The 13,895-nt window shown below is 34.0% G+C and overlaps 1 protein-coding gene across 1 annotated transcript in view; it reads left to right on the top strand.

Moving 5' to 3' along the window:
* KCNH7 (potassium voltage-gated channel subfamily H member 7) overlaps nt 1-5,571 on the top strand; it is a 475,179-nt gene extending 469,608 nt beyond the window's left edge. The window contains exons 15-16 of the mRNA XM_023217328.2: nt 3,324-3,516; nt 4,883-5,571. Coding sequence (XP_023073096.1) covers nt 3,324-3,516; nt 4,883-5,149 — 460 coding nt within the window. The 3' untranslated portion in view covers nt 5,150-5,571. The remainder of the gene's footprint in view (nt 1-3,323; nt 3,517-4,882) is intronic.
* Nucleotides 5,572-13,895: the final 8,324 nt, after the last annotated feature.

Here is a 13,895-nt window from a genome sequence, read left to right as displayed (position 1 = left end):
AAGATCACACTACTGCACTCCAGCTGAGCAACAGAGCAAGACTCCATCCAAACACACACACACACACACACACACACACACACACACACACACACACTTTGAGTAGGGAAGCCCTAGAAAATGTAAAAATTGTTAGTAATGTTAGTAAAAATTGTTAGTGCAACTCCTTCCATTGCACACAAAGCAGTTTATCTGCATGCCTCTAATATGGCATTGAGCAATTGCTTTGCCTAGCATTGTGGTTATTTATGCGCCTCCTTCATTTGTCTTTCCTAAGTGCTTAGTTCCTGTTAGCACTGTTAAACCAGATTTCATATTTATTCATTATCATGTTGTTCCCTCACCTTGCTACCTAACATTGTATCTGGTACACTGTGGGTCTCTGAGTGAATGAACAAAAATATTCACTTTACACAGTTTTGTAACTATGCTGACAGAAGAAAAAGTTCTAAAACTATGTTATTTTCTGTTTTAAATACCAAGCTGGATTTATTTTAAATTCTCTGTAATTCCTCCTGAGTAAAGCAGGCTATTTAGTCTCGTATAAGAGTCTGCTTTTTTACTTTCTCTTTTTTCTTTTTTTAGATAGGGTCTGGCTCTGTCCTCTGTCATCCAGGCTGGAGTGCAGTGGTGCGATCTCCCGGGCTCAAGCCTTCCTCCCACCTCAGCCTCCTGAGTAGCTGGGACCACAGGTGCACACCACCACACCTGGCTAATTTTTGTAGTTTTTTGTAGAGATAGAGTTTTGCCATACTTCCCAGGGTGGTCTCAAACTCCTGAGGTCAAGTGATCCACCCACCTTGGCATCTCAAAGTGCTGGGATTACAGGCATGAGCCATCGTGCCTGGCCCAAGAGTCCATTCTTATTAAGTTAACAGACCCTTGTCATAAAACACTGAAATACAACCCTATGCATATTAAAAAACCTATCAGCAAACTGCTGCCCTTTGTTAGACTACCCAAGATATCTAACAACTAGTTAATAAAACAAAATTAAATATTCAGAATTACTGCAGAAAGGAAGACTGCCATCTGGCCAGAGTCTCAGTGATGTCTCAGAAATATTCCGCTGAGAAGAAGAACATTTATAGAACTTTGGAGTCTGGGTATTTCAAAGTGGGGAGCTCACTGGAATTGGGTGAAGTTTATGATATATTTTAGGATTGATGGACGCAGTAAGTTGAGGATCTTGAAGCAAGTCTTGATAAAGTTTGTCTGATTAAAAAAGTATTTGTTGATATGAACTGATACTGTCTTAATAAGGTGATTTATAGAAATTTCCTAAAGTAGCAAAGTTATTTATTAGTGTAGTCTTATTTTTCTCAAAGTTTTCCTGGAACAAACAACAATGTCATATTGACAGAGGTGGGCTATGCTCTTATCTAAGTTATACCGACACAGTCTCTGTCCTCACCCTGCACCAGCCACTTTACCTGCACATGAGCTGTCATGTGCCTGAGTCCCACTCATGGCAGTGGGCTGCAATTACTGGACGTATGGATGCTGAAGCCTCGCCTTCCAATAGATTTTTTTCTCATAGACACTATTCAAGTAGGTAGAATCCATGATAAAGAGATTTTATTTCTCAGAGACAGCTGCTGTTTGGCAAAGGATTTATATGACAAAAACATCACCATAATTTTTGACTCACTTTTGGATCTTGAATCTCCCTTATTGATGCAGTTCTTCTTCCAGTCTTTCCCCCAAATCCTTTTACATTCATTGTAACAAATGTTGTGTAAGCCACTCACAACTGAATGCTGTTAGTAATGGAATACATTTGTACAGAAATATTTATGATGAATCTGAATGTATAATTTGCTTTGGAGACTCAGAGAAGAAAGTAATTCTGAATGGGGTAAATAAGGAAAGATTTTTGGGTACAGATAATATATAAGCTGGGACTTGCAGAGTGAAATGAAAGAATGTGTATAACACATATTCCTTAAGGAAATGTGTATAACACATAACAGTGAAATAATGAGTCTGCTTAGTTTAGTTGGAAGCATACAAACTAGATCAGACCATCAGGTATCAAAAGTAGATAAATAAACCAGTTGGTAACTCAATTTTTCCCCTTTTCAGTGTGTGGTTTTGACATTTGAAAAAATGACATTTGCAAAGTCATGTATAATTCATAGCTATTGGTTTAGAAGACACAAAGCTATATGGCTATATTTACTAACTATAGAAAAACTGTAAAAATAATGCATTATTGTGATTCTTAGAAGGAAGATTTGGAGTGTTAATATCAAAAACTAAAAAAAAATAAATAAATAAGATATTTTCTCATGTTTTCCAGGTTTATTATGTTCTCTATCAAATCAAAAGCCAATTTCTACTTTGAATTCTACAAATACAGCATGAATGGGCAAAATTAATTCTATGATTTTACATTTTTTTGTTTTATTTCCATCCTTTATTCAGAGTCAAACAGCATAAATAAGTGGAGTTACAAGAATTTTCTAAAGAGGCGTATGGTCCAAATTTTCTGTTCTTGTGTCCACAAAATTTCCTCTGTATTTAATGCTGTTGCCAGCACATGCAAAGAAAGAGAATCTGACCAATTATATTTTGCTATTTTCCCTTAAATTTTAATTTAAAATGAGAATGAAATTAACAGGCCAGTTGGCTACTTGTGAGCTTTGGGGAAAAAATAGACTGGTATTTTGCAGGCCAGATGGGTCAATTAGAAGTAAGTGAAGTCAAATTTGGTCAACTTCTTACATATCAAAGGCCATGACATATTTAGAGAGAAAAAGAATTTAACATTAAGCAGCATTAAACATTAAAGAAAGAATATAATTAATAATATACAATACTTAAAATGAATAGGAAAGAGGTAAGGTTAAAAAGCATTAATATAAATGTAAAAACACATGAGAAATTATCCTGGGATGCTGCAGTTATGAAAGAAACGTGTTACCAATCTATTTTTTAAGAGCAAATAAAATGTTCACAAGAAACTGAGTAAAACCTAATTAAAAAGCAAAGACAATTACTGATTAAAAATAAATTATCAGTGTGTTTTACATTTTGAAATCAATGAAGGTTAGTAAACATGTAGTCTATTTTGTTCATCTGATTTTCTGTTAACTGTTAATATGAACAGGAAAGCGAAGTCTTTATCAGAATCATTAGTGAGACATACACAAGTAAGTATCTGTCAGGAAAGAATAGAGATTCTGTGCTCCCTCTCCTGTCCTTCTTGTTTAAAGCAAGGCCATAATTCTGTTTGTTGGTAGTGCTGAAATTTTTTTAAATGCTCTTGAAATTCTGGACTATTTTAGGACTGTCTTTTCCTACTTCTATCTGTTCTGCAGGCTTGAATCCCAAATGACCACTGACATCCAGACCATCCTACAGTTGCTGCAGAAACAAACCACTGTGGTCCCCCCAGCCTACAGTATGGTAACAGCAGGACCTGAATATCAGAGACCCATCATCCGGCTGTTGAGAACCAGTCAACCGGCAGCATCCATCAAAACTGACCGAAGTTTCAGCCCTTCCTCACAAGTGAGTGTGGATACCATCCAACCAAGTGTGTCTCTCAACGTGTGTTTCCAGGGGTCACCTAAATCAGAATCACTTGGGGTGCTGTGGAAAAGAGAGATTTCTATCCCTATCTCTGTTTCTACACAATTAGAATTTCTGGAAATGGGCCCTGTAATCTGCATTTTAAACAAGCCCACACTGATTTATATGTCCATTTAAAGTTTAAGAACAATGAAGCTAGAATAATGATTCTAAACATTAGCATTTTTTTGTTTTAAAGGAAAACCTTTCTTCCAGAATCAACCTGCTTAAATTTATATGTGGTAGAGCTTTGCAGTCTAAGGAATAGTCTTCCTGGCTCCAAAAAGGGCTTAGAGAAAAATCTGGGACCAAAAAGAGCTTCAAAGAAAAATCTGTAATTTTCTACAGTGCCAAAGGCTGGGCGAGGTCTCAGGAAGGAAGGGGAGGAGAAATAGTAGGCTGGCCAGATTAGACCTGAGGTTCAGATGCCATCAGACTAGTACTATCTTCTGTACCCCACCCATCACCAGAGATCTCTAAATTTTTTTCAGTTGTGTGATAAACATGGTAAGAAAAGCAATTTAAAGTTCTTTATCCTGCTTCTGAAGCCCTCAAAGGGGGTCTTTGAATTATGTTAATATGAGTAGTCTAGCTTTCCTTGTAATTCTATTTTGGGAATTAGTCTTAATTAGTTAAACATTATGGTGAAATTGGACCTAAGAACAATGATTTAAATAAAGATTTGTAGAATAATCTCGTAAAACTTTTTAGATGTTTGGGAATTTAATTTAAGATGTTCTGGAAAATGAAACTACACTAATAAAAGAAGGTAATGTGCCAGAAGGAAAATAATGCAATACTTCTAAAAATCTGAAAGCAGAAATCAATTTAACTAGTTTTGAATGACTGGGAAACATGTCATTTTTCTATGACATGTAAAACCATCTGTTTTGTTGTTTTCAGTAGGTTTAGGTAATATTATCTGACTAGGGATGACTGATTTTATTTCCCATCTTTTCTTTCCTCCTTACTCTTATTCATCAAGTGATCCCTTTCCTCATCTCAATTTTGTCTTAAATTTTGAATTTAATTCATCTGGAAAACTCAATGTAAAGTAATATATTTTTAATTTGATTTTTAAAATCTGGTTCCAGGGTTAAATAAAAGTTCTTGGAATGGTTGGTTAGGATTATCTATACTGATAACCAATCTCCGATGTCTTGACTCATTTTGGGAGGGAAATGTTGGCTAATATCACTAATCAAATACAGATTAATGAGAAAAAAACGCTTAAGTTTTTATTAGTGTAATTTTCAATGACTATCAACGTGAATTATAAAAACTTGTTTTGTTCTTTTTCCATCAGTGTCCTGAATTTCTAGACCTTGAAAAATCTAAACTTAAATCCAAAGAATCCCTTTCAAGTGGGGTGCATCTGAACACAGCTTCAGAAGACAACTTGACTTCACTTTTAAAACAAGACAGTGATCTGTCTTTAGAGCTTCACCTGCGGCAAAGAAAAACTTACCTTCATCCAATTAGGCATCCTTCTTTGCCAGATTCATCCCTAAGCACTGTAGGAATCTTGGGTCTTCATAGGCATGTTTCTGATCCTGGTCTTCCAGGGAAATAATCATTTTGTACTATTTACTCCACATACAATGTAAGTGCTTTTAATGGCTGTTTTCCTTTTTCTATTTAAATCCTCTCTACTTGACTCAGGGGCTCACAAGGTACCATTATATGCAAAAGTACTGTATATTTTCCTAAATTGAAGCTTGTAAGGTAAAATTGAGCAGTTAGGATGTAAATATATGTAAGAACTTTTGGTTCCAAATGTTAAAACTGCCAGCATCTCACGGCACCTTATTTTTTATTTTTATTTTTTAAATCACATGCATGTTAGGAAACTCCAATTTCTGTTGCATGGAGACTCCTATTTACTGCTTTTACTAAACCAGTACTTTGTTATGAAAATGCCTTCCATGCAAATAAGAAACCAAGGGATAAAACTGTTCATGGATGCAACTCAGATTCAGATGATCCTCAACTCATGGGAATTCCAGGGGGATAAAGGAAACTTAGTCACTTTTACAAACAGATTCAGGTCCTTCTGTATCAAGATGTTTAAAGTTAATTACATTCATTCCTCCACACTGGAACTAAAAATACAAAGTTTGAGTTATAAACCTCTGACAGTATAGGAAGCCATCTCCAAAAATGAAACGTAGGGCAACATTAATGAGAACAAAGGTCTTTCTATTTAAAATTATATCACTAATTGCATTTACAAACCATCTAAAGTATTTTCCACTGGCACATTTCCTACAAGGCTTAAAAACAAATTTCTCTCATTTTGCTTTTTTTGTTGTTGTTGTTGGGGGGAGGGTGTGATCTCCTTAAGAACTGCTAAACTGTGATCAACACAAACTGATATCCACAGCTTCTTGTGATTCACATTTTAAAGCAATCCTGAATTTGATCGAAATAGTGGACATACAGCCTGAGCAACATGGCAAAACCCCATCTCTACAAAAAAATGTTTAAAAATTAGCAGGATGTGGTAATTCACATCTGTAATCCCAGCTACATGAGAGGCTGAGGTGGGAGGATGGGTTGAGCTTGGGAGGTCAAGAGTACAGTAGGCCTTAATCACACCACTGCACTCCTGCCTGACAATACAGTAAGACCCCATCTCAAAAAATAAATAAAAAATAGCAAACACAGTTTTCAAAGAATGTGCAATTTCAGTGGATTTGCATGGCAAAACTAGTTTCCATTAAGTATATGTTATTCCATGTCTAATTCCAGCTGCGGGAAACCAATGGGCCTAGAAAGAAAATACACATACCAGCAGTAAAATTTCAGTTGTGTTTAGTTATTCCAACACTTTGCCCATTGAAAATTAAATAAAAACCTATTATGCATGGATTGGAATGAATATATATTGACCTCAGAATATCAGAACATAGAATGAAATATATCTTTCAATTAAAATATTTTCAACTGTTAGATTTTTTGTGGGGGGCATATGTAGCTCATGAAATTGGGGTAAAGAAAAAAGTTACAATTTAAGATTCTGATCAGTCAAGTTATAATTAAGAAATGTTATTTTTCAATTCAATTACAATTTTACATTTATGAACTCTGATCCATTATATCTTTTCTTGCTGAACAAAAATATTGAAATTTATTGAAAGTTTCTTAGTCCATTAAGAACATTTTATCAGTGCACATTACTAAATGGGTTAATTTCTATCCCTTCAGGATATTCAAACTTTGACACTGATCTGTTAATCAGCTTCAAATGCAAGCTATTTAAATTTACTAAAACTATTGCACTATTTAAAAAATGTGATTAAAGTAACCTTAGATTGCCCCCTATATAATTTTAAATGGTCACATAAATTGGTAATCCATGTGGAAGGCAATCTATAAGCAAAAGCATGTTCTTATTCCTGCTTAATTTTTCAAAAACCAAAACACAAATGTTCAAGTGCATTATTCAAAATGACCAGTCAATTCGAACATAAACTATTATACAAAAGTGTAATAATTATAACCAGCTTCCCAAATCATTTGTTGTTATGCAGATACAAACTTAGGGGCTAACTGATGCTTTCACTTCCTCACTCAACAAACATTCAATGGGCACCTAGCAGGGAAGAGAAAGTCCTATAAATGGCTAACTCTGATTCAGAGGACTATTTTGGGATTTTATTTCCATATTGGGACACATTTTTGCAGCTGCAACAAATTTCATAAGGATTGCCGGCCTAAGTTCAGGAACAGTCAGAATGAATTCACCAGAGAATGTTCATTTGTAGGGAGAGAGGATTTGGCAGGTGAGGAATTGAAATCTGATTGATAGTGAATGCCTCAGCTGCAACATTTGGTATGACATGCATAAAATCCAACCTCCCACATAAAACTTGTTTATATTTATGAAAACTGAGCATGAAGAAATAGGAAGATGGGGAATGGTGTGCAAGCATCCAGTTTATTTAAATTCTAGCACAACAGAAACCTTTTTCTTAATTCCTTGACATAATTGCTTATATTAAAATCTTAACCCTCAGAGAGTTGGACAGGATTAGGAAGGTCCCTTCCTACAGGATATTAGCTTAAAAAGAGACTGACAATATAAAGACGTGATTAATTGGGCATAAATATCAGAAGACTCAATGGCTAAAGTGACTTAAAGATGACCAAAGCAATGATCTTGATGTACAAAATTCATCCCTTTCCCCAGCCAAAGATCTAATGCCTAAATGTACCATCACCCCCCTGTTGGCTATTGCAAAAACAGTGTGACCTCTCCATCTAGGGATCATGCTGAGGGCCAGGTTGAACTGCTGCAGCCAATCATAATTGCACTGTAGCAAATGCTTTCCTTCTGGGTAATTAGAAGCACTAGCATAACACCTTCTGCTCTCCTCCTAAAAATAATACTACCTGGTCCCCTGGCCTAAATAAAATGTCATTTAAAATCTAAAGTTTCTTTGGGTCAGATGATCTCCTGCTGTTATTAATTGCTGGGCAAAAAGCTGAAACTTAGACTTATCATTTTCCCCAATAGGGGAGTCACATTCTTTAATTAGTTGAGACAACCAAGAATAAGAAATGATGAAGCAATGTTCTCATGGGGTTTTTAAATTAATAATCACTCAGTCAACAAACATAGGAAGGCAGGGGGCAGATTTGGGACAGAATAGTTTCTTAAGTCCATTATAATGTATTGGTCATCAGAGCACAACTATCCTACTCTCCTAGTCAGGAAGTATGGGAAGCATGTCAGGGCACTTGGGGTCAGATTTAATATGTTTGTGTAAGAATTGCTTACAAGGTCCTTTTGGAGGTTGAACTTTAGCAATGGTTCCAAAATGAATAGAAAAAAATGTTCTTATCCAAATGTCATTTTAAAACCCCATCATATATTGTCTAAGGATAAAATGTATCACCTATTGGTATATCTAATATTATTATTATTAAATAACAACAGTATCATTCCTCTAAACGACTTTCATGATTTAAAAATAATTCTGTACATCAGTTATTAGAAATGAATTGCAACATTGACATAACAGAGTGTTTAAATTGCTTATCTATGGCAAAAACCAAAAATAGATAAACATGTAAATTATCTATAAAAATCAAAATTTTTATAAATTATCAAAAAATCAAGTTGTATTTTTACAGTAAAACAAATATGTTTCTATCATGTGAGTTCGAAGAGGCACTTGAAGACAGGATGATACAGGACAGTGGTCCTCAAAGAGTCATCCTCCAACCAACACTACTAGCATCACCTGGGGACCTGGCAGAAATGCATAGTCTTGGTCTCACCCCAGATCTACTAAATCAGAAAGTTTAGGGGTGGGACCCAGCAATCATCTTTTAACACGCCTTCCCTCATGTGATCCTTACACACACTAACAATTTGAGAATTTACCAATGTAGAAGAGCAAGCAGAGATTCTGCATCAGACCAACTTGGGTTCCAATACCAGTTTTTTCATCAATAACTGTGTGACCTTGAGCAAGTTAATTAACCTCCCTGAGTCTTTTTCTTGAATCTCTAAAAATAAGATAATGATACCTGTCTCACAGAAGCTTGAGAAAGAAATGAAATAAAATACAGTAAAGGGCCTGGCATATACTAGGTGCTCAAAAAATGCTGAGTTCCTTGTTTCTCATCCAGAAACATGGCATTAAAACAATCAGGAGAACAATTTCCCAAGATTTAGATTTTGCACAATGTGCAATGTCTCCAACAACATTGCTGTTGCCAAGATGAAAGTTTTTGATTCAGAGAAACCTACATGTAGCTATTGTTTTATCTCTCTTCATTGTATTTTGCACTATTGGGTTTATAGCTTTAAAGTAATATTATTTACAGTAATAGTGAGAGTATCAATCTCCGTATTATAAGCATGTCTACTCTGAATCAATGTTACATGCCAAGTATGTGAAAGTAATCTGTCGATCAGTACCACTAGAATGTATTCTCTAAAGGCTGGCTCACTGTGGAAGTCCTTCTTTAGATCTACAATATAGTCCTTAGATGGATATTTGAAAATACATTTACAAAATACAATTTTGATAGTATATAATTTTCCATTTTTACAGAAAATATAATTTTACAGTTGCATTGGTTCTTTTCAGACCCCTAGGCCACTCTCTCATTGCACAGATATGTTACACAGTCTTAAACTGGCTAAGCTCTTGTGTGGATTGGTGGAAATTGCAGGGGACTCAACGTGGTAAACCTGAATTCAAGTTATACCTTCTCCATTTATTCTTGGGACAAATCCAGAGTAAGCCCCAGTATCCAAAATTATAAAAATGGTGGTAACATCTAACATATCTTGAAGGGGTGTGTTGAGGATCCTCTGAAATATGTAAGTACAAATGCTTTGTAAACCATAAAGCACGTTATTCCTTATAGTAAATCTACAAGATCATTGTGTGATGTGTGCATCATCATAAAGATAGTGAAATATGATGATAGTGCAGTCGCACTACTTAAGGTCTTCTAAAACACTTTCTGTTGCTCTTTCCTTTACCCAACATGCACATTCATACTGTACAACAAAAACTTATAAAGTCATTTTCACGTGCCTCCCAAAGATCTAGTTGCTCAGAGCAGGAGAACGCCAGTGTAGATAGCATCCTTATATTTGTTAAATATTGCCTTTGTCCACCATTCATAAACTTATTTGCATTGCGATTGTTTTCTAGCTTTGCAATAGCTCATCCCCCTCTCCCTCATTCCTCAAATGTTCCCAAAGTTTTTTCTTGTGGTTCTACTTATGATGTGATGTTAAACCACTTTACAAACTAAAAGGATCATGTTTTAAATGTAAAGTATTAGGTGTTGTGATTGATCAGTGCCCAAGAGTAGAATAATTCATCACATGCATTTGTGGTACAAACACACTTTGGTGAAATGTCAAATACAGAAAATTAACAGAAAGACATGAATTATTAATAACCAAAAGCATGAAAAGAAATTACCGTGAGGCTTATATATATAAACTATTAAGTGGAGATTGAGAGATGACTAACAAGAAGTTATTTAAAACATGTTATTACTATGAATACATGAAAACATCTATAAAAATGCAATGTCAAGAACACAGAACCATACAATCAACTGACAAATTTCGTTACTCTACCATTCATGATCAAACTTTTAAATGAGAATAGCAAGATTACAAAAATACTCCCAATAAAATAGTACTTATTATGAGAAGTGGCAATATTAACATCATTATTCTTGAAAAGCTAATGTCAAAAATTAGATGAATCCCCTAAATTATAGTCACTACATCTGTGACTTCCATTAATTTATATTTTGAAAGATGTAAAATAATTTGGTATACCTGTGGTTTTAAAGCACTATGTTGAACCTCTATCCTTTGTATTTCTTCTTGTGTATTTTGTTTTTATACTGAAAGTAATCACAACTGTTAGCATTTGAACTGTATTATTTATACTGACATATATTGTTTGGATATATAAGAAATTCCATAACATTTTCATCATTCTTATTTAGGGGTAAAATTAAAGGATCAGTAATCTTATAATTAACTCCTCCACATAGTCTCCTCAAATGCCCCATATTTATAATAGCACTGAAATGATATGGCACCTTCCTTCCAAATGTTATATAAGATTAGAAATATTGAGGAATCTCTAGTTTTTATCTCCTAGCCACCTAGTGATTTCAATTAAAGGCTCATTACCGCTTTTTAGCTGAAATTTGCGTTTTATAATTTTGATGGTGGGAAAATGTATTACACCAGAATGTTTACCAGTTACAGAATAATACATTTCAAAAAAGAATGTGTATAATCACTTGAAAATGTCAGTCCTCTAATACAAAGCAGCTCACTTACATCTGGCTAAGTAGTAAGTACCTTGGAATGCTTTAAACAAAATGAAACAACCTACCAAAACACATACTATTTCCTAGTTTTTATGCACATAATGTAGCATGAAATCATAATGCTTTTGAAATATTCTGTGCAGAAATATTTATTTTTTAGTAAATATTTTCTTCAAAGATTGGTATGTGGTATTGACAGTTGAATCTACTTGCACAACTAGTTTTGCAATAAGCTTCTACAGATAACTGTAAATATGTACATTTCCTGTAAAAAATGGTTGCAAATTTTTGGTAGCTAAAAGAAGTGTACAAGTTGTATTGAAAATAGAGTATATATACATAATTTAAGAATGAAGCATATAATTTCTGATCTATTTATACATGAAAAATTCAAGAATTTGTAAAAGAAATTATTTTGGGGAAAAAGAAAGTAAATCTCATTAGCTAAGTAGGATACTTTTACTAGAGAAGCCAACTTTTTCCAACATTTTACTAGGAACAGTACTAGATATAGGCATGGTGGTGCTGATGTTATTTCATGAAATCACATGTAACAGTGCTACAGTTTTATTGAGTTCCATCAGGACACTAGTAAGATAGATTGAGTGGCAAAAAGCATTAAATCTAAAATTAAAGAAATACGGCATTTCACCTATTATTGCCTGTTAAGACCACAACAGTGATTGACTAAAACATTTATTGTTTACTTAAAATTTCTGGTGGATAAACAGGCTTTAACTTATGTGCAAATAACCTTTTATAATATGTTTGCTTCATTTTTTAACCAATAATGAAAATATCCAGATATTTTATTTTGCCTGAGTTTCATACTTTCTTAATTCCTCCCCATTTCTTCTCTATTATTTAAGGGGAAAAAATATCAAACTACCTTCAAGAAAACTTGTAAATAAAACGTGTTGGCCATAACGTGGCATGTAAGCTAAGGAATATTGAGTCTGTTTCATGGCTTAGATTTTCCAACCTTCATCTTAAAGGTTTAAAACACCAAGAGAACATTTTCCTTTGATAAATGAAAAACCAAACACAAATAGCAGAAAAAATTATATTGGTATCTACAACCAAGGCTGATCAGAAAATGAGAATCTAAATATGAAGAAGCTAAATATTTTAGAACTTACCACAAGATAAATTATCTCTTGCCATAATATAAATCTGAGGGTACCACAGATAGCTATGGGAAATTAAATATGCACCCAAAAGTTCAGAAAAATCTTAAAATCATTTGAAAGTGACTTATAATTTTCAAAAAATGAATGTTTAATAAATATGTTTCTGGGATATTCATACTAGCACTCTTTGGGTTATCTTTCGAAAATTCAATAATTACAGCAAAATGAAATTTGATTCAATAATACAGTCAACTAGAATGCAAATATTTGTATGCATGTATCTGTACATACTTACATTTTTATGGTTAAGGGAAAACATTGGGGTACCTCTCACGATATGTCAGAATTAGGACCTAATCATTCCCAATATAAGTGCCCCTGAATATTGCTATTAAATGATGATCTAGGCCAATTCTCACTCCCTGTAAGCTTTGCAAATTGCCACCATCTCTGATGTTACAAAAGGGGCACATCTGAAAACATAATTAGCACATAGGGAAACAGCGTCCTCATTCTCTTACTGTATGGCACATCATAGTGATGTAGAAGTGTTGCCAATGTCTACTCACTATTCAGATACATAGAAGCACACCTGAGTCCTGAATACTCGTAAAATAATACACAAAGCTGCATATTACCAAGCTACTTGGATAAAAGGAATGCTAAGTATATAAGACTCTTTCTTTATATGCCAGAAAAACATATTTTTAAAAACAAGTAGAAAGAGATATGGCAAAAATGATTAAAAGCACAGATTTCCCAGTATTCAAATAATGAGCTGATAGACCAATTTTTCCTGTTTCCCAGTGTTTTGCTGGAAAGTAGTTTTATGCTCAGAATTCTAAATTACAGGAAAAGTTTAATATATGTACTATATGATGACCTCATTCTAGACTTCAAATTACCTGGGCAGTATTCATTTAAAATCCTGTCTGCACTCATAACTTCTAAGTATTTACCAGTTCTAAATATTTTAATTTAATCTAATATCATGTATAAGCTCTAGACATATTATTGGATGATACTTTTAACATTATGTATTTATTCAAATGTGCTTAATTCATTATGTAAATGATTGAATTGCGACCAAAAACTTGGGATCTTCTAACACAAGTTTCAAAGTAATAAAACACCCATGGTTGCATTTTAAAGCTTATGTAACAGAATATGCCTGCCTGAAAGAAGTCTTGGAATTTACTCATCGGATTTAATTCACCAGATATTAACAGATTTATTTCTATTCATTACCCAGAAGACTATAGAAAACCAGAAGAAAACATATCATTTAAGAGTTTGTCAAACGTAAAAAGGCAAAGAAGAGCATATTTTTGACAAAGAGTATTTATTTGTTTGTCCAGT

Source organism: Piliocolobus tephrosceles, chromosome 11 (assembly GCF_002776525.5).
Source record: "Piliocolobus tephrosceles isolate RC106 chromosome 11, ASM277652v3, whole genome shotgun sequence".
NCBI classification, from domain to species: domain Eukaryota; kingdom Metazoa; phylum Chordata; class Mammalia; order Primates; family Cercopithecidae; genus Piliocolobus; species Piliocolobus tephrosceles.
Note: the sequence above shows the minus strand (reverse complement) of the source record. Positions and strands in the feature narration are given on the sequence as shown.